The following is a 24,128-nucleotide window of genomic DNA, read 5'->3' as shown; positions in this document are numbered from 1 at the left end:
TTTTTTTTTTTTTTTTTAAGATTTTATTTACTTATTAGACAGAGACACAGTGAGAGAGGGAACACAAGCAGGGGGAGTGGGAGAGGGAGAAGCAGGCTCCTCGCTGAGCAGGGAGCCCGATACGGGGCTCGATCCCAGGACCCTGGGACCATGACCTGAGCCAAAGGCAGATGCTTAACGACTGAGCCACCCAGGTGCCCCTGTTTCTGTTTTTTGAAACAGTCAGGAGAATAGGTATTATTTCTTTTTTGAATGTTTGGTAGAATTCCCCAGGGAATCCATCAGGCCCTGGACTCTTGTTTTTTGGGAGGTTTTTTATCACTGCTTCAATCTTGTTACTGGTTATTGGCCTATTCAGGTTGTCAATTTCTTCCTGTTTCAGTCTTGGGAGTTTATAGGTTTCCGGAAGGCATCTATTTCTTCCAGGTTGCTCAATTTATTGGCATATAGTTGTTGACAATAATTTCTAATAATTGTTTCTATTTTCTTGGTGTTAGTCGTGTTCTCTCCCCTTTCATTCATAATTTTATTAATTTGGGTCCTTTCTCTTTTCTTTTGGGTAAGTCTGGCCAGTGGTTTATCGATCTTATTAATTCTTTCAAAGAACTAGTTTCTAGTTTTGTTGATCTTTTGTGTTTCTGGTTTCTACTTCATTGAACTCTGCTCTAATCTTAGTTATTTCTCTTCTAATGCGTGGCTTAGGCATCGTTTGTTGCTTTTTCTCTAGTTCTTTAAGGTGTAAAGTTAGTTGGTGAATTTGGGATTTTTTTATTTTTTTGAGGGAGGCTTGGATGGTTATGTATTTCCCCCTTAGGACTGCCTTTGCAGTATCCCATAGGTTTTGGACCGATGTGTTTTCGTTCTCATTGGTTTCCATGAATTGTTTAAGTTCTTCTTTGATTTCCTGGTTGACCCAAACATCTTGAGCAGAGTGGGTTTTAGTTTCCAAGTGTTTGAATTTCTGCCAAATTTTTTCTTGTGATTGAGTTCCGGTGTTAAAGCGTTATGCTCTGAGAATATGCAGGGAATAATCTCAATCTTTTGGTATTGGTTGAGACCTGATTTGTGACCCAGTATGTGGTCTATTCTGGAGGAAGTTCCATGTGCGCTCGAGAAGAATGAGTATTCTGTTGTTTTAGGGTGGAATGTTCTGTTCCACCCTAATATATATATGAGGTCCATCTAGTCCAGTGTGTCATTCAAAGCTCTTGTTTCCTTGCTGATTTTCTGCTTAGATGGTATGTCCATTGCTGGGAGTGGAGTATTGAGGTCTCCTACAATTAACGTATTCTTAGCAATATGACTCTTATTTTGGTTAACAGTTGGCTTATGTAGGTGGTTGCTCCCATGTTGGGGGCATAGATATTTACAACTGTTAGATCTTCTTGTTGGATAGACCCTTTAAGAATGATAAAGTGTCCTTCTGTGCTTCTAACTACGGTCTTTAGCTTAAAATCTAATCTGTCTGATATGAGAATTGCTACCCCAGCTTTCTTTTGAGGTCCGCTGGCATGGAAGATGGATCTCCATCCCTTCACTTTCAGTCTGGATGTATCTTTAGGTTCAAAATTAGTCTCTTGTAGACAGCATATGGATGGATCCTGTCTTTTTATCCAGTCTGCAGCCCTGTGCCGTTTTATGGGAGCATTTAGGCCATTCACGTTGAGAGTGATTATTGAAAGAATGAATTTATTGTCATCATGTTGCCTGTGAAGACCTTGTTTTTATAGATTGTCCTTGTAAATTTCTGTTCTATATCACTCTTGGGGGTCTTTCTCCTTTTATAGAACCCCCCCTTAATATTTCTTGCAGGGTCAGCTTAGTGGTCACATATTTATTCAGTTTCTGCCAGTCTTGGAAGCTCTGCATCTCTCCATCCATTCTAAATGACAGCCTTGCCAGGTGACGTATTCTTGGCTGCATGTTCTTCTCATTTAGTACCCAGAATATGTCTTGCCAGCCGTTTCTGGCTTGCCAGGTCTCTGTGGACAGGTCTGTCGTTATTCCGATGTTCCACCCTCTGTACGTAAGGAATCTCTTCCCCCTAACTGCCCTTAAGATGGTTTCCTTGGTTCTAAGATTTGCAAGTTTTACTATTACATGCCAGGGTGTTGGCCTGTTTTCCTTGATCTTGGGAGGGGTCCTCTCTGCCTCTAGGACATGAATGTTTCATTTCCCAGATCAGGGAAGTTCTCAGCTACGATTTGCTCAAATATATCTTCTAGTCCTCTGTCTCTCTCCACTCCCTCCGGGATTCCAATAATTCTGACATTGGAAGGCTTCATGATGTCATTTATTTCTCTGATTCTATTTTCATGGATTCTGAGTTGTTTTTCCATGGCCTCCTCTTTTCCCTTTTTATCTATTAATTTGTCTTCCAGGTCGCTTATTTGCTCTTCTGCTTCAGTTACCCTAGCTGTTAGATTATCTAGATTAGATTGGATCTCACTGATAGCATTTTTAAGTTCTGCCAATTCAGCTTTCATTTCTGCCCTTAGAGACTCTATTTTGCCATTAATCAATTTTTCCATTCTAGCCATTGTCTTCACAATTGCTAGTCTGAATTCCATCTCTGACATCTTGGTTATATCTGCATCCATTTGTAAATCTGCTGCATAAATCATAATCTCTGAGTCTTTTCTATTTTGGGGGTTCCTCCTCCTAGTCATTCTGTTGATGGGTGGTTGAGGGAATGTATAGAGTCCAAATTATTGACCAGAACCCAAGCAAGATGCACCTGTTTTCTAGGGACCTTAGGGTTGCTGGCCTCATGTTTTCCCAGCCTGTCTTCTGGGGGAGGGGCCTGCCACGCTGTTACTCAGGCAACCCTGTTTGGGCGGATTTGCCCTGCCCCCCTGTGGCAGGGGATGGGCTCAGTGGGAACCAATTTTTGGGGATTTTGTTCTCTGGCGGCTTTCCGCGTCTCTTCTGCGAGTCAGAGCAGAAGAGACCGTTTCCAACCCTCTGCCTCAGAGCAGAGAGACCGCAGTCTGTTCTTCAGTGAGCTCTCCAGGCCACACCATCTCCACTTCTGTCCATGGTGCTATAAACTGCAGCAGCCTGGGTTGTGCGCCCCACCACAGTGCTCCAAGTCCTGCCTCCAGGTCGGGCACGTCTCTGCCCTTTGTGCTTCTAAAACCGCCAGCCGCTCCCAGTTCACACGTGCGATCTCGCCGCTCCGGGTTTCCGTCAGTGGTCTGCCCTAAAGTCCCTTCCCCGCTGCTACTGGTCTGTGAGCATGTGCCCGGTCCCCAGCGCGTGAGGCTGTCGCTCACCGGCGGTGTAGGATCCCGATGGCCAGGCTCCCTCCCCCTGCCGTTTATCCTCCAAAATCTGCCCGTAGAATCATGGCTCTCAGCTTCATACCTTGAAACCAGCCGCCCGCGATATTCTGTTTGTAGAGATCCGGATCTATTTTCTTACATCTCAGGCTGATTTCGTGGGTGCTCAGAGTTGTCTGGTAGATATCCAGCTCAGTTCCGGGGACCAGTTGGAATAGGGTCCCCTACTCCTCCAGCATCTTTTCTCTCAGTACAGCTGGCCCTTGAACAAGGATTTGAACTGCACAGGTCCCCTCTACATGGGCTTTTTAAGAAATGATACTATGAATGTATTTTAAGATTTTTTAAAAATTTTATTTATAGACAGCGAGAGAGGGAACACAAGCAGGGGTAATGGGAGAGGGAGAAGCCGTGGGGCTCGATCCCAGGACTCTGGGATCATGACCTGAGTCGAAGGCAGACACTTAACGACTTAAGTTGCTCTTTGGCGCCCCTTGACTGTAAATTTCTAATGAAAAAGTTATTTTCCCTCATAACTTGTATTTTTTTAGTTTTTTTGAAAGATTTTATTTGACAGACATTGAGAGAGAGAGAACACAGGCAGGGGAATTGGGAGAGGGAGAAGCAGGCTTCCCGCCGGGCAGGGAGCCCAATTGGGGCTCGATCCCAGGACCCCCGGGATCATGACCTGAGCCGAAGGTAGACATTTAATGACTAAGCCACCCAGGCGCCCCTATTTTAAGATTTCTTAACATTTTCTTTTTTCTAGCTTAACTTTATTGTAAGAATGCAGTATGTAATATATGCAGTATACAAAATATGTGTTGTTACTGATAAGGCTTCCAGTTAAGAGTAGGGTATCAGTAATTTAGTTTTTGGTGAGTCAAGTTACATGTGGATTTTCAACTGCATAGGGACTTGGCACCCTTACCCTTGATGTTATTCAACTGTACTTTAATGCTCAGTAGAAAAGTTAGGGGAAAACGATAGCAACCTGTGGAAGATCCACATCCTTTAGTAAATGCAGATCTGGGTCACGGGAGAGGTGCTGGTGAGGATCAGAAGCTCAAGTAAGGTATGTTGAGGGTGCCAGTTACTGTCTCTTAGTTCCAACCTGTCCTTTACTTGGCATACCTGTTCTCTTTTGTCAGCTGGCTCTGTGTTCGCTGATGAAGGATGCTAGATAAAAACTGCATACTGAAGAAGAAGAGGGACTGACTGACTTCTTCCTGTCTTCTAATTTCTCACAGCTTCATTCTGATGATGCTTCTTCATGCTGGCAGTGGTGGTTCTTCCCGAGAGTAGCAGCCAAACCCAGTTTGCAGTTTTTCCAGCACAGGCAGAACCAGGTACACTGTCAGCCCCAGCCATCACCCCACAGAACTTGCTTCCTAGCCTAGAAATTCCAGCACTGGCCAGGTGGCAGCCCTTCCGTAAGGCTCTGGTTTAATAATTCAATGGTGAACACTGTTCCCTCAGCCTATGATGGAAATATTGTGGAGATAGTCCTAACAGCTGTGCAACCTCGTGAATAAATTAAAAACCACTAAATTGTAAATGGTTAAAATGATAGATTTTATCCCAGTTTTGACATTTGTTATACTGGGTAAAGAAACTGCAATTTTGGTAAGCAATAGTAAAGATGTCATGAGAGCATTTTTTAAAAATTGTGGCAAAATATACACATAACCTGAGTTGACCATTTTTAGTTCAGTGGCACTGAGTACATTCATACTTTTATGGAACCATCCTCACCACATCCATTTGCAAAACTGAAACTCTACCCATTAAACAGTAATTCCCCCTTACCCTTTCCTAGTTCTGGCATCCACTATTCTACTTTCTGTCTCAATTTGACTAAAGTGGAACCACACTATGTATGTCCTTTTGTGACTGGCTTACTTCACTTATCATGTCTTGAAAACTCATCCATGTTGTGGCGTGAGTCAGAATTTCCTTCCTTCCCTAGGCTGGGGATTTCCTTGTATGTAAATGCCGTATTTCCTTTATCCATTCAGTCAACAGCAGACACTCGGGTTGCTTCCACCTTTTGGCTATTGTGTGTGTCCCTGTTTTTTTATTTTAGATGAAAAAGCTACGATACATTTTTGAAGGGAGTGTGTTAAAAATCAAAAGTTTTTGAAAATATACCTCTTTTTTGCATTAGCTTAATTAAGGATTAAGAATTTAGTTGATACCCACCCAAAAGAGAACCCAAAAAGATCAATGGTACTATTTGCTTTAAAGAAACACAAAAGACATAAAGGTATCCATTGCAAATTTATTATGCATTAGGAAGCTTAACTTAAAAACCAACAGCATAGTAAAAAGATATGTTATCTCTGTTCATAGCAGAACAGGTTTCAAAATATATTTTCTTTTAAATGTATTCAGTCAGTACACAATCCTTTTATAAAAGTTGTATATATATTTTTCTTTCAACACCTTCATTACATTTTTAAATACAAGATTTACACAGCACCCCATCAAAAAAATTTAAAACTCCTTACAAATATCTACATATATTTCATACCTATAAAACTTTCAGAGGAGTGCTCTGTTAAAGGTGGGTGGGGCCCAGTTAATGGTAGATTTATTGGTGCAGGAAAATACGTATAAATCTGTAAAGTTTTCTTTCCATAGAACATCTCGAAAAATTAGCAAGACACTTATTGTGAAACTGAGCTTCCTAAACCACATTTTAGAAAACAATCTGATGTGCATATTCCCATGAAATTCAAAAGTCAGATAAACACATGGAAATAAAGACCCGACTAAAAACCAATGCATACAATAGAGCAGTTAAGGCAGGAGTGAGATGAAGGAGAAAAACTGAGAAGACAAAAGATGCAGCAAGGAGCAGATGGTAATAATGTGTTCTATTAGGAATATTTGTATTATTGAAAACTTTCTTAGAAGCTCCCTTCAAATTCTGTGTTGCTACTAGAATACTTGATGTGCGTTTTTCCTCTGTAAAATCACCTGGGATCTGACCAAAACACCAGGTCCAGCGATCTGAGTTGCCAGTTCTTCATAATTTAAAATTTTAAGAAAATTTTCCTTTTATCTAAATAAAGGTTATCACTGATCATTATTAATGTCCAGAGGTACATTAATTTGCTGAATTTCATTCTAGCCAAGAACAGGAAGTAGAGACAAGGAAAGGAGAGTAAGATTTGGGTTTGGGTTTTTGTTGACCTTTGAACAAAGGCAATAGATCCCTGATACTGAGTGACTCTTGGGGCGGCCACTCATGAACACCCGTGGGCTAAGCGGGCACAGATCAGAGAAACAGGAAGGAAGAAAATAAGCAGGGACTTTTTACCTCAGATCTTGCCAGAGATGGCAGTCCACTCCCACCCTGCACCTTCCACTGAAAAGGAGATGGAAAAACTGCTATCACTCTTCCTCCAAAGTTATTCAAGGAAAGCCATCTTTCTGTTTGCGTTTCAAAGTTTGGACTCCAGATGACTTTGAGAGTTGCAAAATTTGCAGGAAAGTACTTTGACTATTGTTCTAATAGACCACAAAAAGAAGGAAAGGAATAGGAGCGGGGGGGGGGGGGGCGGCAGCAGCGTGGAGGGATGGAGAGGGTCACTTCTCAAACCTGGCCCTGAAGGGTGCCACTAGCATCTCCTAGCATCTCCCTTCCAGCACCATGAAGTCTCCGTGTGGCGTGGCTCCCACGGCTCTCAGAGGAGGCATCAGCAGAATTCCCCTTTCTGCCAGTTCACAGCTCAGTGCACTGATTCCCAGACTCCTCGAAGGAAGAGAGCTCCCAGATGCTGCTGTCTTGCAACAGTGGCTCAATGTCCTCATCACTGGCCCGCTCTGGGGTGTTGGTCAGGCTGCCGCTGATGCTGTTGCTATGTTTTTGAAGTCCACTGCCTTTACGGTATTCAGGGATGAATAAGGCAACCAGGAAAGACATGAGAACTATACATGCCCCAAATAAAAACGGTGGGCCTGGGATGACAGCTCCCTGAGGGGCATGGGAAACAAATGGAGATAAAGGATTCGGTTAGTCTTCAATCCAAAATTAGCCCTGGACTCCCCCAAACCATCAAAAAGTAAATCATTTTCTCATAAGCGAATGTTTCATTAAGTATCAAGGCAAATTCCCATAGAGCCTGTGTTTGGAATATGACAGAGGGCAACTAATCATTGTTCTTTGCACCACTTTTCAACAGCTTTTAAGTGGCAGTTGTGGGTCTCCAGTCCCCATCCTGTGACCTCACACTATGTTCATGAACATTAAGGACAATTTTATACAGAAATTTACACTAAAGGAACGACTGAAGAAATATGTAGTAGAGAAAGCACTCTAGCTCAATTTCTAGCAGGAATCTAGGTCGTTTCGCATTTTATTTGGCCTTTGCCGGGCTTCACCAGAGGACAGGATTCTGATCAGAGTACTTGTGTAGGTAAAAATGGACTCTGAACAAAATTAAGACAGAGCTTTTTGCAGAAGATATTACATCACTGAACTGATCCTTCCTCAATCCCAGGAAGCACTGAACATAGCACATACAATAGAAACATCACATGAACAAGAACATTCTCCAAATTTAAGTTCAGATTTTGCTCTCATCAGACATATGGTTGTTATAAAACTAGACTTATCACCAAATTACCTGCAGGGCAGCATTGTCAGAATTCAATTCTGGTTCCAACTCAGTCAGTTCCACATGGAACATGTAGAATATGAAGCCATACAGTGCTGGTCCCAGGCCATTACACAGCCCTCTTATTCCAGTTATGATCCCCTGGGCAACTCCTACATGAGAATAGAGAGAAGGGAGTCAGTCTTCTCAGAAAAGCATCTCGAGATTAGGGACTTAACAGTATTTTCCTACAAACTGTGATCCACTGCTCAGCTGGACTAAGTATGAGTAGTCTGTGCTAAGGGAAGTAGATTAGGGACTTCGCCCATCATAGTTCCATTCGGTGCACAAATATATTACTGGTTTTACTATGTCCTGTTAATGTCCTAACTCTCCCCCCTAAGATCTATAAGGAGATGAAATGACAGTGATGTTTGTGAAATCTCTTTTGGGGCTGAATTCCCCCCCGTAACAGCTAGATCCTTCCTATAAATGGGGAATAAAAAATGAAAAAAACTCTAATATTCCCCATTTATAGGCAATTTCCACTTTTCTATGGAATGAGATTTTCCTCCTCTACTCATCTAATGGTCCTTTTACAGGAAAAATCTGCCCTGTCTCCTGGAGCCCTGTGTGTGAGTCCATAGCAGTCCCAAAGTTGTGTACTCGCGGCACATTCACACAGACACTGCTCCTCATGGTGACCTGCACTGAAAAATCCCAGAAGTACCAACTTCTAGATATCTCTGGTTTCTAACGTGGCAGATAAAATATTAGCTTGAATCATATGAAAATGGATGTTTCCACAAGTCAAAATTGTTCAAATATGATTCAACTTAATGTGTTCCAGTAATGTTGTACGCTGACATTTAGAAACCTCTGTATTAGAACATACAAGCATAATAAGAACCAAAGAGAATTCATGTCATGAAAGGCCAGATGGTGCCTGTCAGACGTCAAGGCAGTGCCCACAGCTGTCTCACTTCTTCAGACATAACACCTCCCCAAGGACACATAGCCAAGGGAAACAGGGTGACACACAGAATCTGTCATCTTCAAGTGACACTTTAAAAATGGGTATGAATAAGATGGCTAATTTCTGATGTGGAAAAGTAGGTGCAATGAATTAATCTTTTCCAGTCTAGTTTTTGTTAGAACTTTTAAAAAGGCTCTAGTGAATTTAAAAGATTTTCCTTCTAAAATTCACTACTTCCTGACTACTTTAGGTGAGCCATTAACAGATGGAGAAGGAAAGGATTAATTCTGGCAGTGGGAACTGCCTGACAGAAGCCAGAGGTTCATGATGAGTCTAGGCGGTAGAGTGCTATTCTCCACATGGTCGACTCTGTTTTAATTGTTTCCAAAGTACACATATTTACTTATTTATCCCCTCAAAAAATCATTTCCTAATTTAAGCTAATGGACTTTGATTCCAAATTAAAGAAATTTCAGTAATTATGGTGATTAAATAAAGAACTCATTGCTTTACTAACCAGTCTTTCCTAATTTGACATACATCTGTTAAAATGATTCTGGTGGTAAAAGACTCAAAACTGAAGAGAGAAAATGGATAGTTTTGGTTTTGTTTTTTGTTTTTATTTTGGATAGTTCTATTTCTAATCCTTAGTATTCTGAAAGTCCAGAAGCAGGAGGGAAAAAAGAAAGCTGTAACTGCTGAGAAGGGACCACGTGGCTATCACCTGCTCCGTGACCTGGAGTATATCTTAGCTAAAGGAGGAAAACAGGAAGGGGACAGTGACCTCACCTTGCTGATCTGACTCTGCGTTCCGAGAGACAAGGGCGCTGACTGCTGGAAATGTGATGCTGGACATGGCGGCCACCGTCCCTGCTGCCCACATCATCCTGCAATGACAAGAGCAACTGCAGTCAGGTGGCAGGCCAGCCCTAACCTAAGGAGCTTACCGTTCAGAGTACAATCTGACAGAATCACAAAAAGCTTTCTGTTAGGTTGTATTTATTTTTCCCTTTTTAAAAAACGGGTTTTTTTTGTTTTTTTTTTTTAAACCTGGAAGGTCCTACATCATACTGTTAATAATGATTACTTCACAGCTGGGAAGATTTCATTATTTTATGTTACCTCCTTCGAAATCCGTTCTTCCTCCTTGTTTGCCCATTACCATCTTTAAGATGTATAAGCTCAATGAAGTTCAAAAGGATTTGTTTCTATAAACACCACATCTTCCTCACTGATTTTCCACTTTTCTCTCTGTGCTTCTCACCTTCACACTGCTCTCGGGCTGCTCAGTTTGCCACCCCTCAAGCAAGTGTCATGTGCCACCAACGGAAACAACAGAGACCTGAAGTTCAGGGTCACTACAAAAGGAACTAGAGTGTGAGCAAAGTGAGGCCCTAATCAGGCTGAAAACCTGTTTGGCCAGACTTTCCTTGGGGAGGCTAATGTGCACGTCCTTACTGAAAAGAAAAACCCCTGCAGGTCAACAAAATCTTTGAAACATAGCACAGGTCTGACCGAATCAGCTATTGAACCAAAGTTCACAGGACCGGAATCTTCAAGAACAAGAAGAATCAACCATTGAACCACTGACCACATTTCTAGCTCCTCTAAGCATGTGTAAAGTGAGGATCAGTTCTCGTATGTAAAATAGGAGGTATTTGGTAAGCAGGCACATATATTTCCTCTTAACTCCTCAGGGCTTATTTTGAACTTCCTTCCTGTTTGTGGGCATCTAATGTGCTAGCAGTAGTAACTGCCTCAGGGCACACATGGTTTTGGAGATCTCTGTGTTTGTCTAACTCAGATGCTTTATGTTACAAAGGTTAGGTCACTACCCAAAGTCACTCAGCTGATTATGGCAGTGAACCCCATCATAACCAGTCATTTTTTCTTGTCTTCTTGTGGACTATGTGATGTCACTAAAAATTGACAAATGTGTTTAAAAAGCAGACATAAAACTTTCTTGAGGCGTTGGAGGAGGCACACACATCCAATTAAATAAGAACTTCACCGATGAGGCAAAGGCAATTTAACAAAAATCTGAGAGTACTTACCAACTCCATCCTTCCCCAAATTAAGTCTAAACATCCTTTTTGAAATACTGAGTACACCAAACCAGCAAAATAACCCTTCCTTCATATCACATTCAACCAACTCAAGTTCTAAAAGATGCTTCCGTCTATTACTTTATGAGGATTCAAAGGAGAGGCTTACCAGGCCTGAGATCCAAAACCATACCAGGCTAACTGGAACATCTGGAAGCCCAAGCCTAGGAGAACAGTATTCTTATTCCCTAATGATCTCATCAAGATGGTAAGAAAGACTGTCTGTAAAAACAAAGGAGATAATCTTGAGAAACCATGTGAGTGCACAGATTCGATGCAAGCTTGATGAGGGGAGCCCATTTACAATGACCAGGGGCCTCTATGGGTACACAGCCTGGCCTGAGAGTGGGGAAGCCACGCAATACTGACGGAGCTTTCGAGTCGAGCTGTGGGGGTTCCAAGGCTAACCTGGGGCTCAGGGCCTTCAGAGCCCTCTCCAAAGCCTGTTTATCTAATGCTTTGCTAGCACTTTCCAAAGGTCATCATAGCTGTTCACCAATTATGACTGAGAAGCACATGACTCAGACGCTTTGGAGAAATGCCAATCACTTAACCACCAGGGAAGAGCAAACCCCTGTTGAACATTTACAGACTATGTGGGATTCTGCTGGAAGTTACCGGTGTCAGAAAGTTGGACTAATATAAATTTGACTTTAACAGATATACAGTCTGCTAAACAACTAGCTCAGATAGTCTGTAAAGGCAGAGGATAAAAGATGAGTTTTGGCTAACTGACTAACCAGAGTTGCAATAAATGCAAACCAAAATCATGAGCAACTTGAAAGTTCAACATAATTTACATTCACTAAAAAGTTCGGTAAGAAAAAATAAAAGGCTTTTTTGCCTTGATGCAGTTCTTTGAGCCTTGTCAGTTCTAACGTTCAGGCAAAACAGTTTCAGAGTCTTCTTGTTTCTCCTTGAAGAGCACTCTGCTGGGCCCCATGCTATAAAGCAGCATGAAGCCGTTTGAGGGAGTAGCCTCTAGGCAGTTCCATGTGATACTGTGAGTACACCCAGGCATGTCAGTGAGTTCATTTAAAGGTCATATACCCTGCCTTTTGTGGTCTTCTATTTTTAATAGGTGGGGAAATGTTCAATGTTTACTCATTTCATATATTCTAATGCACTCATTACCACATCTCTTCAGTCCTGGGGATAGCAGGGTTGGGAACAGTTACTGATTTCATTTCTGTTTTCCACTGCTAACTAAACTTTCCTCATTAACCAGGAGAGTGCTTCTTTATTTTAAGCTTATTTTGCAGTATATGGAGTTAGACTATTGGTGGTTGTAAAAGCAAATTGTTATTTGCTGAAATGACCAGTAAGAGGTAACAGGTATCCTAAAAAGTACTGAAAAGCTGTATTAAATTCCTCCTAAATTACAATCTCAACATTCTATTAAAAATGATGCAGAAGTTCTGGGGTGCCTGGGTGGCTCAGTCGGTTGAGAATCCAACTGTTGATTTTGGCTCAAGTCATGACTGGTGTCGTGAGATCAAGCCCTGTGTTGGGCTCTGAGCTCAGTGTGGAGTCTGTTAGAGATTCTCTCTGCCTCTGCCCACCCCACCCCCCCCCCCCCCCCGGCCTGCCTCTCTCTCTCAAAAAAAAAAAAAAAAAGATGGTTCTGTAGACTGTATCCATGCCTATTTACTGGGTCTGATATTGTACCACAGATATAAGAGATGTTACCATGGCAGGGGAGGAGGGGGGTACTGACAGAGGGGTGCCAGGGTTCCCTATGAACATTTATTTCTTTGCAGTTACTGTAAATCTAGTTATTTCCAAATAAAAATGATAAAGGAAAAATGGATGAAATGACACTCACCTGAGCCACAATAGACAGAATTCCTACCATAGCTATGAATGCCGCAATCTTAACAGATCCAAAACCTATGACCTGTGGAAATGGAAAGAAAACGCTTTATAGATACTATAAAAAATAACCCCCATCTCCAACCCACCAAGAGACAAATACAACATCACCAAACACTAGAGAGAACATGAAGAAAATGATCTGACTTTTGGTGCTACCAAGAGAATCTGCTCATTAGCCAAGTCAATGGCTCTCAACCTTGGCTGCACATTAAAATCATGTGGGCAACAGAGAAAGGGAGGGGGGTAAGCAATGAAATGCTGTAACCCACTTGAGACTAATTAAATCAGACTCTCTGGGCCCAGGCACAGGCATATTTTAAAAAGCTTCCATGGTGATTCTAGAAGCAATTAAAGTGAGCTGGCAATAATTTCTAAGCCTCTCAACCTTAACAGAAGCTCTGAAAGGCCTAAAACTTTAGGTTTTAAATATCAAGTTTTTTAAAAGTCAAATATTTTTGCCCTCTATTGAAATCCTATAAAAATCAGGAAAAGGACTTAAACATTATTGTATGCGTTCTATTCATTTACTAAATGATTGTCTTGCTTCCAGTCACACAACTAGCTAATAATCTTTTTTTTTTAAGATTTTATTTATTTGAGAGAGAGAGACACAGCGAGAGAGAGCACAAGCAGGGTGAGTGGCAGCCCGATGCGGGGCTCGATCCCACCTGAGCCGAAGGCAGACGCTTAACGACTGAGCCACCCAGGCACCCCTACAACTAGCTAATAAAAGAGCTAGAATCTCAGGTTCCCAAGTCAGTGATGCTGACAAATAAACCTATTACTTGCTAATGAAACCCAACTAAAAAAAACTGGAACCTGAGAAGTAGCCTTATTTTTCAGCCTGTATTTGTAAATATAAATACAAACATATACATATTTAAAGCAGCTTTATCAAGAAAGAACTTGGGTATCCTACAATTCACCCATTAGAAGTATACAATTCGGTGGTTTGAGAATATTCACAGAGTTGGGCAACCATCACCACAGTCAATTGTAGAAAATGTCATCACTCCTCAAAGAAACATGGTACCCCATCAGGAGTCCCACTCCTCCAGCCTGTTCCTCTGTCCAGCCAGTGATACACTTCCCTGTCTCTGCCTGTGTTTTTTCTGAGCCTTTCATATAAACGGAATCAAACAATATATGGTCCTGGTTTCTTTCATTTAGCATGTTTTGAAAGGCTGTCCATGCTGCAGCAGGTAGCAGCACTTTACTGCTTTTTATTGCCAAACAGTAACATCCTGCCATACAGATCATTTGTCAATACATTTCATCAGCTGCTTCTACTTTTTGGCTATTATAAATATTTGTATAAAAGTTTCTACGTAGGGGCGCCTGGGTGGCTCAGTCGTTAGGCGTCTGCCTTCGGCTCAGGTCATGATCCCAGAGTCCTGGGATCGAGCCCCGCATCGGGCTCCCTGCTCTGCGGGGAGCCTGCTTCTCCCTCTCCCACTCCCCCTGCTTGTGTTCCCTCTCTCACTGTGTCTATCTCTGTCAAATAAATAAATAAAATCTTTAAAAAAAAAAAAAGTTTCTACGTAGACAATGTGTTTTCATTTCTCTTGGCTATTTACGTAGGAATAGATTTGCTGGAAACCCTAGTTTGAACACCTTGAGGGACTGCCGAACTCTCTTCCACCCCATTTTACATTCCCACCAGCCATGTGTGAGAGTTTGCATTTCTCCATAACTTTGTCTGTCTTTGATTACAGCCATCTTATTTAGCAGGTGTGAAGAAGTATCTCGTTTTGATTTGCATTTCCTTGATGGCTAATGTTAAGCATCTTTTCATGTGCTTCCTTGGACGGGTATCTATTCAATCTTTTTCTGAATTTTTTCAGTTCGGTTGTCTTTTTATTCTTCACTTACAAAAGTTAATACTTGGTACAAGTTCCTTATCAGATATATGATTTACAAATACCAAATGCAATTTTAACTCAAATGTGTGTGTGTGAACTGCTCTTAAAAGCACAAATATAAAACAACAGAAAATGATTCTGATTTACTGTTAAGTGCTGGTGGTAGTGACATAAGCAATATGTATAGGAAAACGTAGAAAAAGAAAATATCCATAGTTGTTTTTTCTGAAGGAATGAGAGGATTTTTCACTTCCCTAAGCTTTCCCATTTTTCCTACATTAAATGCACAATTAATTTAATGCATAATTACAAATGCACATATAATTTTCTATATTAAACATGCTACCTCACCAGTCTTCCCACTAAATCTCCAGCATCTGCCCACCCCAAATGAGCAAAACTGAAAAAGGACTGGTTGAAAAACAGTTTTACTTGTATGTCACCATATAAAATAGTAGTCTCACACTTTCAGGAAAACTGTGAGATTGGTGAATTTAACAAGTTTCAACTAAAAATATCTCCAGAAATAGAGGAATTTATCTTAGGAGGAGGCCTGCTCTGCCACGTGGAGTAAGCCCCTAGAAGGACTTCCAGGGAAATCAGTAAAAGACCAGGGCAGGATTGCTATGGAAGGCACCTCGTGTCTCTGCAATCCCAGAGAACTGAAACAACAGTTGGAAAGGGAGCTTGTTCTTAAATTGCCTTAAGTCAACTGCCATGATTATTGCTTGTGAGCCCCCTTGAAGTCTACAGCAGCATTGAGTTATATGGCCTACTGAAGATGTCCCAGGTCAGGTCACATCAAACAAACCTGACCTCTCTCTGAAATTTAATGAAGATTTAAAACATTATGATAAACTTTGTTTATGCTAATTCTCAAGGAAATTTTTCCCAGATTAAACATTTTACAAAACATTTTACAATATTTTAATATAACATCATATTATAGGTCCCCCGACTAATTATACGTCAGCGCCTATACTTACTATAACTAGAAGCAACTCCACACATTTTTTTTCTCTATATACCGTTTTCCCCACAGTACTTTTCAACAGATCCTAACCTTTGGTTTTCTTCATGTTCTAAACCTACTAGGCACACATTACCCACCTGTCTGAGATAGAGAAAAAAACTTGAATACTGTCCAGCTTCAGGAAGGTATGAAAGAAACACAGTGATGCAAATTAATAAGACGGTAGAATCTTTTCCAACTTTCTTCAGTGACTAGGAATAAGCAGAAAAAAACATGTAAAAAGCAGGCAACACTAAAGTCACTGATATTCCAGGATATTGGCTTCATTGTTTTGTTTTGTTAAGGTGAATTATAAAAGTTGAAGGGATTACAAAAGCAGGTAAACATTAACTCTATGGTTACAAGTCCTCTATGTTTAAAGTGTTACAGCTTAAAACCAAAACAAGTTTCCCCCACAAATACTCGCTCATCTTTGTTAACCATACTGCTTCACATCCTATGAAAAGACCCTGAAAAAACATTGTTCCAGAACCTTTTAAGAAAATCTCATCTCTCTCATTCATAATGTAACCCTTTTAAATCCATAAACAGTTCAGGGTTTTTACAATATATAAATTTACGATATTCTTTAAGATGTTAATAATATTCAATTTGCCTGTAAAACTGGTAGAGAAAGAAGTATGCTCGTCATCATGGGGTCAGTGACAAGATTCTCTGACCAGTAACTTTTGAATGTTACAACTTTGTCTGAAAGTCCTTCTTACATCCCTTTTTACACAGAATTGCTGAGAAGACCAAGAAGTGTGTGGTTTTCTAAGGACTGGAGAGTGCTTCAGTGCATTCTAGGGTCACCGTAATTGTAACCTTCATGTGTGAACAGCAAAAGCAGCTCATGTCTATGGGGACTGGCTGCACACCAGACACGAGACTAGTTAAGTTACTGTAATCCCTGCAGTAGGCCTGAAAGAGTACACGGCGGCAGTCGGGAGTTTCCACACATAACTTGATCACTACATGACAAGAAAATGGGAGGCCTGACGGGCGCCCGGGTCCATTCTCTAAGTACCTCCTTCTCAACGTCTGACATCACGGCACAAACAAAACGAGCAGGGTCCCCAGGTCATGACCTGAGGGACCTTTTTAGAAAAGGATTTGATGAGTTATTTTTCTTTTACACATTTTTCCTAAAAAAGTAAACTTGGGTGTTTAAAAACAGCAATCAAATCTCTGGTTATTTTTTTCTGCACGTATTTTCTTCAAGAACAATTTCAAGTCAGATAAAGTGGGAAAAGGGGAGGGATAAGATTCTTCTTCTCAGTACTTTTTCTTAATAGAATCCTTCCAAAAAAAAATTAAAAATGCCAAAAATTTTAAAAAGTTACAGGAAACAAAGAATCCATTCAACTTGGAAAATACAAGTTCAAAGCCTCTGGTCAAAGTGGATGTATATTAACAAACTAGAAAATAACTAGTCAGACCGAATCTATTCATCTTTTCTGAATTTAAGTGAATAAAATGAACACTTCAAACGGCCACCTTCGTTTTGTTTACAAAAAAAAAACAAAAAACCATGCAATAAGAAAAAAACTTCCTTCCTTCCTACACCCTCATCAGGGATTAATTGGACCTTTTTTCTCTCTTTCCTTAGGATACCTACCACACACTTGACTTAAAAGAAAATTCTAGGGGTGCCTGGTGTCGGTTAAGTGTCTGACTCATGAGATTGAGCCCCAAGTTGAGCTCCACGCTGGGCATGGAACACGTAAGATTCTCTCACTTTCCCTCTGCCCATCCCTCTCTTCCTCCCTAATAAAAAAAATGAAAAAAGGAAAGAAATATAAATTCTATATATTCCTTGGTGCACAAACACCTTCAGGCCTTATGTGCAATTTTTTTTTTAATTTTTACTGGAGAAAGAAATGGATATTTACCGCAAAAGGGTCTGCTTGTTTCCAAGAAATCTTAGCTCCCCAGGAAAGCGGTCTCATTTTCTCTGGCAGAGATTCTGGAACAGCCAATAAGATGAAGCAGATGTCCAGAAAAGCCACCACTGTGGCCACCAGCACAACGAGGCGGTCTCCGTAACTGGCTGAAAGGTATGCTCCAATGGCTGGGCTGCTGACCAGACTGGCTGCAAAGGTGGCTGAGACCTGTGGAAGAGCACTCTCTCACCCTGGGTCCCATCCTCTACCACACGCACATGCAGAAAGCGCACACTCACTCACCCCACCTGCTGCAGGTGCACACCTATGTTCCTGCTTCTTACGCAGGGTCCCACAGATATGTACCTATAGCCATCCCTCCCTGGCTTTAAACAAAACAAAAGGAACGTGTTGCACATACATTTTAAGAATGAAAGAGAAAGTCATTTCCTTTTAAGGACTTGTTCCCAAACTATGAACTAACTGCAGATATCCTGAAAAGCTACAAGAGTAAAAAAATATCTTATTAGAAATAAAAATTGAGAAAAACTTCCCCATGAATAAAACATACACACTTTAGTCTTCTTTAATTGGAAAACAGGGATGTGGGGAGAAAGGCATGAAAAAACAATGTCTGCAGGGCTAATGGTAAAACCTAAAAATTACTCAGGGACTGTGTTGATTTCATAGTCTAAAAACATGCACAGTTTTACCATTTTATTATTGGTGACCATTGCATTAGCACAGAGAAGGGAAAAAAAAAATCCCTGATATTCTTAGAGAAAAAGCTGTAACAACAACAACAAAGATCTGTTGAGAGACAGTTGAAGCTTTTTACCTTGAGATCCCTGGGCTGTTATTTTCTGTCACTCCCCACCTCCATTCTATACCAGAGACACATTTGCACCTGAATCCATGTGGAGCCTCTTCACATGGTTTTCCTAATGTAGAGCGCCTCCTTTGTCTTGGAATGTAATCTGAATGTTCAGAAGCTTAAATGGACAGTCTCCAAATTATAACCAGATTGAATGCCAAAAACAGACTTATAAAAACTGGTTATCTAAACTTCCAATGGGTTTTAAAAGAAACCACTGAAATCATTACTTGTGCTCAAAATTATGACAATACCTGGTTAGCCAATGACATTCTTCCTTCACCCAGCACCCGCAAACGAATGTGAAAATACAATATACCTGATATTAGTATTATACTAAAAATACTATAGAAGCCAAAAGTCCAATAACAACTGTCTGGGGGAGAAAAGGAGGCGTAGAGAATTCCAACTTGGGGAACAGGAATGTCTTGGTTCAGTATTTACTAAGTACCCACTCTGTACCTGATGAAAAAGAAGACAGACCTCCCGCCCTTCAGGTTTTTCCATATTATTTGAAAAGATCAAGGCAGTCACATAAGTCACATTATAAATTGCAGTGACATGCAGGCAGCTATGGGTCCTCCAGCGCCTAACCACCTCATTTCTGCACAAAATGGGTCAATAAGTCATTCATTAGTAAGTTTTTCATTTCCTTAATCTTTACCACATTTCTCCATGTAAACAAGATTACTACTCAGTGTACAAATAAACAGCAATAGAAAAGTTAAATAACTCAAGTTCATATGATGAGCAAGAATGAGAAGCCATTTTCTAATCTCGAAAATCATCTTTCCCACCAAAACGTACAGTTAGACTTACAGCTGCTTAATTTCAGCTGAAACTGGTTTTTATAATCCCACAGCATTCCAAGTCTAAAGGATCTAATAATCACTTGAGTTTAAAGAATTTATTTCATTATTTGTCAAAATGGCATTTCTAAATCTACCATCGTTAATTGTCTTCTAGCCAAATGGACATTTTATAAAATAAAAATTTTTCAGTAACTCAAGATTCAGTCATTACAAACGATGGAATTAAATTTATTATTACAGAACAATGATTTAATATATAAGAATACATTTGATACATGAGTTTTGAATGGAAAATGACTGCATTCTACTAAGCTCCCCCTCAGAAAATTTTGGAAGGGATACAGTAGCTACTTTGGATGTAGTGAGATTAATGCTCATTAATAAGTAATGCAAACCATGGCAAACTTTTTAATTCATCTTTCCCATCCATGTGATGCACCCTGCAACACTGCTCTGAGAAAGAAGTGCTCTGTTTTCTAGTATTTCCATAATTTATTTGTAAACTGCTACAGAGAAAACCTGAAATTGGCATAGGCAGAAATCTTAATGAGAATCTTTCTTTTAAGCTTTCAAAACAGAGGTTAAGAAATGAGTTTAGGGGGCACCTGGATGGCTCAGTCGTTAAGTGTCTGACTCTTGATTTCAGCCCAGGTCATGATCTCAGGGTGGTGGTATCGAGCCCTGCGTGGGGCTCCTTGCTCAGACGGGAGTCTGCTTCTCTCTCTCTCCCTCTCCCCCTCTCGTCCTCTCTCTCTCTAAAATAAAATAAATCTTAAAAAAAAAAAAAGAAATGAGTTTAGGACTTCAGAGTCTATGTATCTGAAGAGCTGAAAGCCCCATAAAATGACTTAGACAGCAGGGCAGATGTTCTTAGACACAGAGGGGCAGGCCTACCTAGTCCTCCTAATGCAGCCCTGATTCGTTAGGTCCCTCAGCGCTCAGGACTCCCTCCTGCCATCAACCCCTCTGCTGCCGTGCACCTGTATTTTTTTCCTCCCTAAGTGGGACACCGAACCAGGTAGAGCACTTGAGAGAGCAGTTTCTTCAAATATGCGAAAAATAAACATAGAGATGTATTTCATAGTGAGAAACAGAATTTAGTGTGAAAATCTCTATGTAATAACAGTGAATATTCTGAGAGCCAATTTAATCACGTGGAATATGGAAATAAAAGTAAAAAGCTAGTTGCCAAGTTTCAAGTATCAGAAAGGGTGGAGAGCAGCCGCAGTTCCCTAAATTGTTCCATCCGATCAGTTTTGTTCCTCTCCAACAGCCGAGGCTCAATACTTGCTGGATGACTAAGTTTCTGGGATCTATGACCCCGTGAACTTCTATATAAAATGCAGTAACTTAGGGGCGCCTGGGTGGCTCAGTTGTTAAGCATCTGCCTTGGGCTCAGGTCATGATCCCAGGGTTCTGGGATCGAGCCCCGCATCGGGCTCCCTGCTCAGCGGGAGGCCTGCTTCTCCCTCTCCCACTCCTCCTGCTTGTGTTCCCTCTCTGGCTGGCTTTCTCTCTGTCAAATAAATAAAATCTTTAAAAAAAAAAAAAAAAATGCAGTAACTTAAAACTCAGAGCAGCACTGTTGCTTAGTTTGCGTATTTATCTAAATCCCTAATTCACCTCACGCTCAGCATGGCTCTGGTAAATAAATCTAAAGGTTGACTTCACCACCACAATCTCTCAGTGAGCATGAACTCAGTTAATAGGACTATTCCTTGCTGCAGCCCTGAAAGAACTGCCACCTTCTTGGTGTAGTGGAGGAGTTTCATTAAGGAAGGAAGGTGTACATACTTTATACATTCTTTAACGGCTCTAAAACCCCGGCTAGACTTGATTGACAATCTCGTAAATAACTGGCAGTAAATCCTCCTTTATCTCTAAGATACGCAGCCTGCAAGCTTTTTTCCTTTCCTTTTTTTTTTTTAGTTGTCATCTTCACATCTGACAAGTTAGGGCACACGTAAAGGTCACTGGCCAACACCCTGACTCTTGTGACCAAGTCCAGGCACCTTACCTGCTGGCCGACAGCACAGCCAGCTCTCCTCTCTCGCATTCCTCTCGGCAGCCCGATGAACACCATAAGCATAACTGCCATTTTACAGATGAAGTGTGCTAGCAAGGGCAGCTAAGTCATGCTCTTTCTCTGAAATCTGTCCTGAAAGCATTAATACTAGGCACAACAGCTTTGTGAGTGGTTTTTGTTTTTTTGTTTGTTTTCTTTGTTTTGTTTCGGCTGAAAGCAAAGAACAAAAATTTTTTTTAAACTGGAGGGGAATTAATATCTCAATGGGTATTTCCCATCATGTACAGAAAAGCTGCACAAATGTGGTAAGTGAAGCTTCTGGCTGACTGTTATGAGCCACCCTGCACACCCCTGCCTCCTTTGAAGGCTTCCTAGAGCCCCTCGCTCTGTCCTCTTCCACGGCATTGTGGGGACGGCAGATGGAGACAGTCTTAGGATGTGCTATGAGAGACATTCAGGGTAGCAGGGAAGATGAATGGGAGGGGAAAGCAGGTAGTAGGTAGAGGGGAAGTAATGTTGAAGAAGTTGTTTTTAAACTAATGTCTAAAGTCAACAAAGTGAAAGCTGCTGTTGTGTTTTATGGAACAGCAACAACTGATCTTTGTGCAGTTATGACTCCTTCCTGTCTTCCAGGACGTAGGATTTACAGGGAAGAGAAAGGCTTGGGAAAGGAGAGAAGTAACCTGGGTTTCTGGCCTTCAGTCCTCCTCCAACCTGTTCAACAACCCAGCCAGTTTTCTTCTTCCACCTTTTCTCACTGTAAACATTTTCCAACACAGGGAAGTTGAAAGAAGAGCACAGTGCATGCTGAAGGGGAGAATGCAGCACCCCAACTATACCCCTTTGCACGTAGACTGTTTTGGTTGAAGGCAGTTAAGACCCAGCACACTCAGGGAAAGATTTTTTGCCTCTCTTTCAGAGCCTAAAAGAATTTAGATGGGGGCCTGTATCAGGAAGAGAGCTATCGCCAGAGATAACTTTTTCTATCAGAAAGATTTATTTGCATGGCATGGCAAACATTTATTTACCAAACATATGCTCTTCTCATATTCCTGTGAATGGCTTTCGTCCCCTCTAAGTCCCAGACCCCTAACCCCTTTTTCCTTAATGCTAAGGATGGCATATAAGCTTCAACTGTCCAAATGCCCTTGGCTCTCTCAGGTCTTTGTGGAGCTCTGTACAAAATTAAATGTTTCCCTCCTGTTAATCTATGTCAATTTAATTATTATTAGGGTAGCCAAAGAACCTAGAAGGGAAGAAGGGAAAATTTCCCCCCTCAAAAACACCCACATGACTCAGCAATTTCATGCACTGGACACATACCCACAGATTGCTCACATGGCATTGTCCCGCCCCCCAAAACAACTTTAGTCATGACACACGGACCTCAAGGGCTTCAGCCTGCCATCCTGTACAAGTCTTTCTTCCCCAACAGAACCACAAAGCCATAATTACACCTCAGAAAATTAGAAATGATTTTCTAATACTCAATTATCCAAAACAAGGTCTCCTATAACTTTTACTATGCACTCAAAAATTAATTGCCAAATAAATGTAGTCCTTCTTCTACAGTACCATGTCCCAAATAAGTGCCTGAGATACACAACCAGCAATACAGTAACAGTGGATTAACAGGGCTGAGGTGCAGCACCTCCAATATGAACGAGGTGCACAGGGACTTCTGTGCTTAGCACCTGTTTACTGTTTATGGTTCCTCAAGAGATAAGCCAATATGAACCAAATCAAATCAACTTTTGAAACAGTTTTGCAGCTGACAACTCACCCTAAAACCGGAGGATACATTCCTAGTAATTTCCATCTTACTATTTTAAACTTCATAGATCTCCTTTTCTGATTTCAATTGCTTTAGATTTTCTCTTATGTAAGTCAGTATTTGTAATTTATTTTAAATCTTGCTTTCCAGTACATTTTTAAATAGAACCCTAATTACTTCTCTGGTTAAAAAACATAAACTATAATCTTACCCATCCATAAGCAGTACTTCGCTCGTGCTCTTGAGTGACATCAGCTACATAGGCAAATATCACAGAGAACGTGACTGAGAAGACTCCAGACACAGAAATCATCGCAAAGTACCACCTATAAAAAGATTATTTTTAATTACCCGGGAGAGAGGTAGTGTACATACACTTTTATAACCAGACCCAAAGATTATCATGTAAAGATTATAAACCAAGAAATAAATTTAAAAACAAATACATGTATATGTATATTTAAAGATAGAACGGACAACTAATAAAATGATAATCAAGATGGGGAAGAAGAAACACACCAAGTCTGTAATTGCTTAAAGGGTGTCAGTACAAGCAGTTGAAAAAAATGAAAGAATAAGGGGATTAAGTAAAGATGTAGTTTTAAAGGCAGCCAACAGAAGAGAAAAACTTAAAATTTCTTAGCTTTAGCTAAGAAAAAGACACATAGAGCAAATACCTTTAAAAGAGCTACAGGGGCGCCTGGGTGGCTCAGCTGGTTAAGTGTCTGCCTTCGGCTCAGATCATGATCTCAGGGTCCTGGGACTGAGCCCCATTTGGGGCCCCCTGCTCAGGGGAGTCTAACTCTCCTCTCCCTCTGCCCTTCCCCTGGCCCTTGTGTGCACATGTGCTCACGCTCATCTCAAATATGCAAAATCTTAAAAATAAATAAAAGAGCTACACAAAAGCAGAAATCACAACAAAAAATATTAATGTATTTAAAACTAAAACTTCAGTCATATGCACAGGTGCTTAAAAAAAAATCTAGTTAAGATACTACCAAACTGTCCCGCATCGGGCTCCCTGCTCGGCAGGGAGTCTGCTTC

At 40.9% G+C, this 24,128-nt stretch overlaps 1 protein-coding gene and 1 long non-coding RNA gene across 3 annotated transcripts in view; one reads left to right on the top strand and one right to left on the bottom strand.

The window, feature by feature from the left end:
- Positions 1 to 17,398, top strand: part of LOC110584418 — a 39,672-nt gene extending 22,274 nt beyond the window's left edge. The window contains exons 2-3 of the long non-coding RNA XR_002480577.1: positions 4,532 to 4,630; positions 17,325 to 17,398. This is a non-coding gene — a long non-coding RNA (uncharacterized LOC110584418). The remainder of the gene's footprint in view (positions 1 to 4,531; positions 4,631 to 17,324) is intronic.
- MFSD14B (major facilitator superfamily domain containing 14B) overlaps positions 5,549 to 24,128 on the bottom strand; it is a 77,482-nt gene continuing 58,902 nt past the window's right edge. For both annotated transcript variants that reach the window (XM_021694449.2, XM_021694450.2), the window contains 8 exons: positions 23,296 to 23,410; positions 17,608 to 17,826; positions 15,814 to 15,927; positions 12,792 to 12,863; positions 11,076 to 11,188; positions 9,651 to 9,748; positions 7,916 to 8,058; positions 5,549 to 7,263 (listed from right to left, as the gene is read on the bottom strand). In XM_021694449.2, coding sequence (XP_021550124.1) covers positions 7,012 to 7,263; positions 7,916 to 8,058; positions 9,651 to 9,748; positions 11,076 to 11,188; positions 12,792 to 12,863; positions 15,814 to 15,927; positions 17,608 to 17,826; positions 23,296 to 23,410 — 1,126 coding nt within the window. In that variant the 3' untranslated portion in view covers positions 5,549 to 7,011. The remainder of the gene's footprint in view (positions 7,264 to 7,915; positions 8,059 to 9,650; positions 9,749 to 11,075; positions 11,189 to 12,791; positions 12,864 to 15,813; positions 15,928 to 17,607; positions 17,827 to 23,295; positions 23,411 to 24,128) is intronic.

This window comes from Neomonachus schauinslandi, chromosome 13 (assembly GCF_002201575.2).
Source record: "Neomonachus schauinslandi chromosome 13, ASM220157v2, whole genome shotgun sequence".
NCBI lineage: Eukaryota > Metazoa > Chordata > Mammalia > Carnivora > Phocidae > Neomonachus > Neomonachus schauinslandi.
This window is presented reverse-complemented; position numbering and strand designations above follow the sequence as displayed.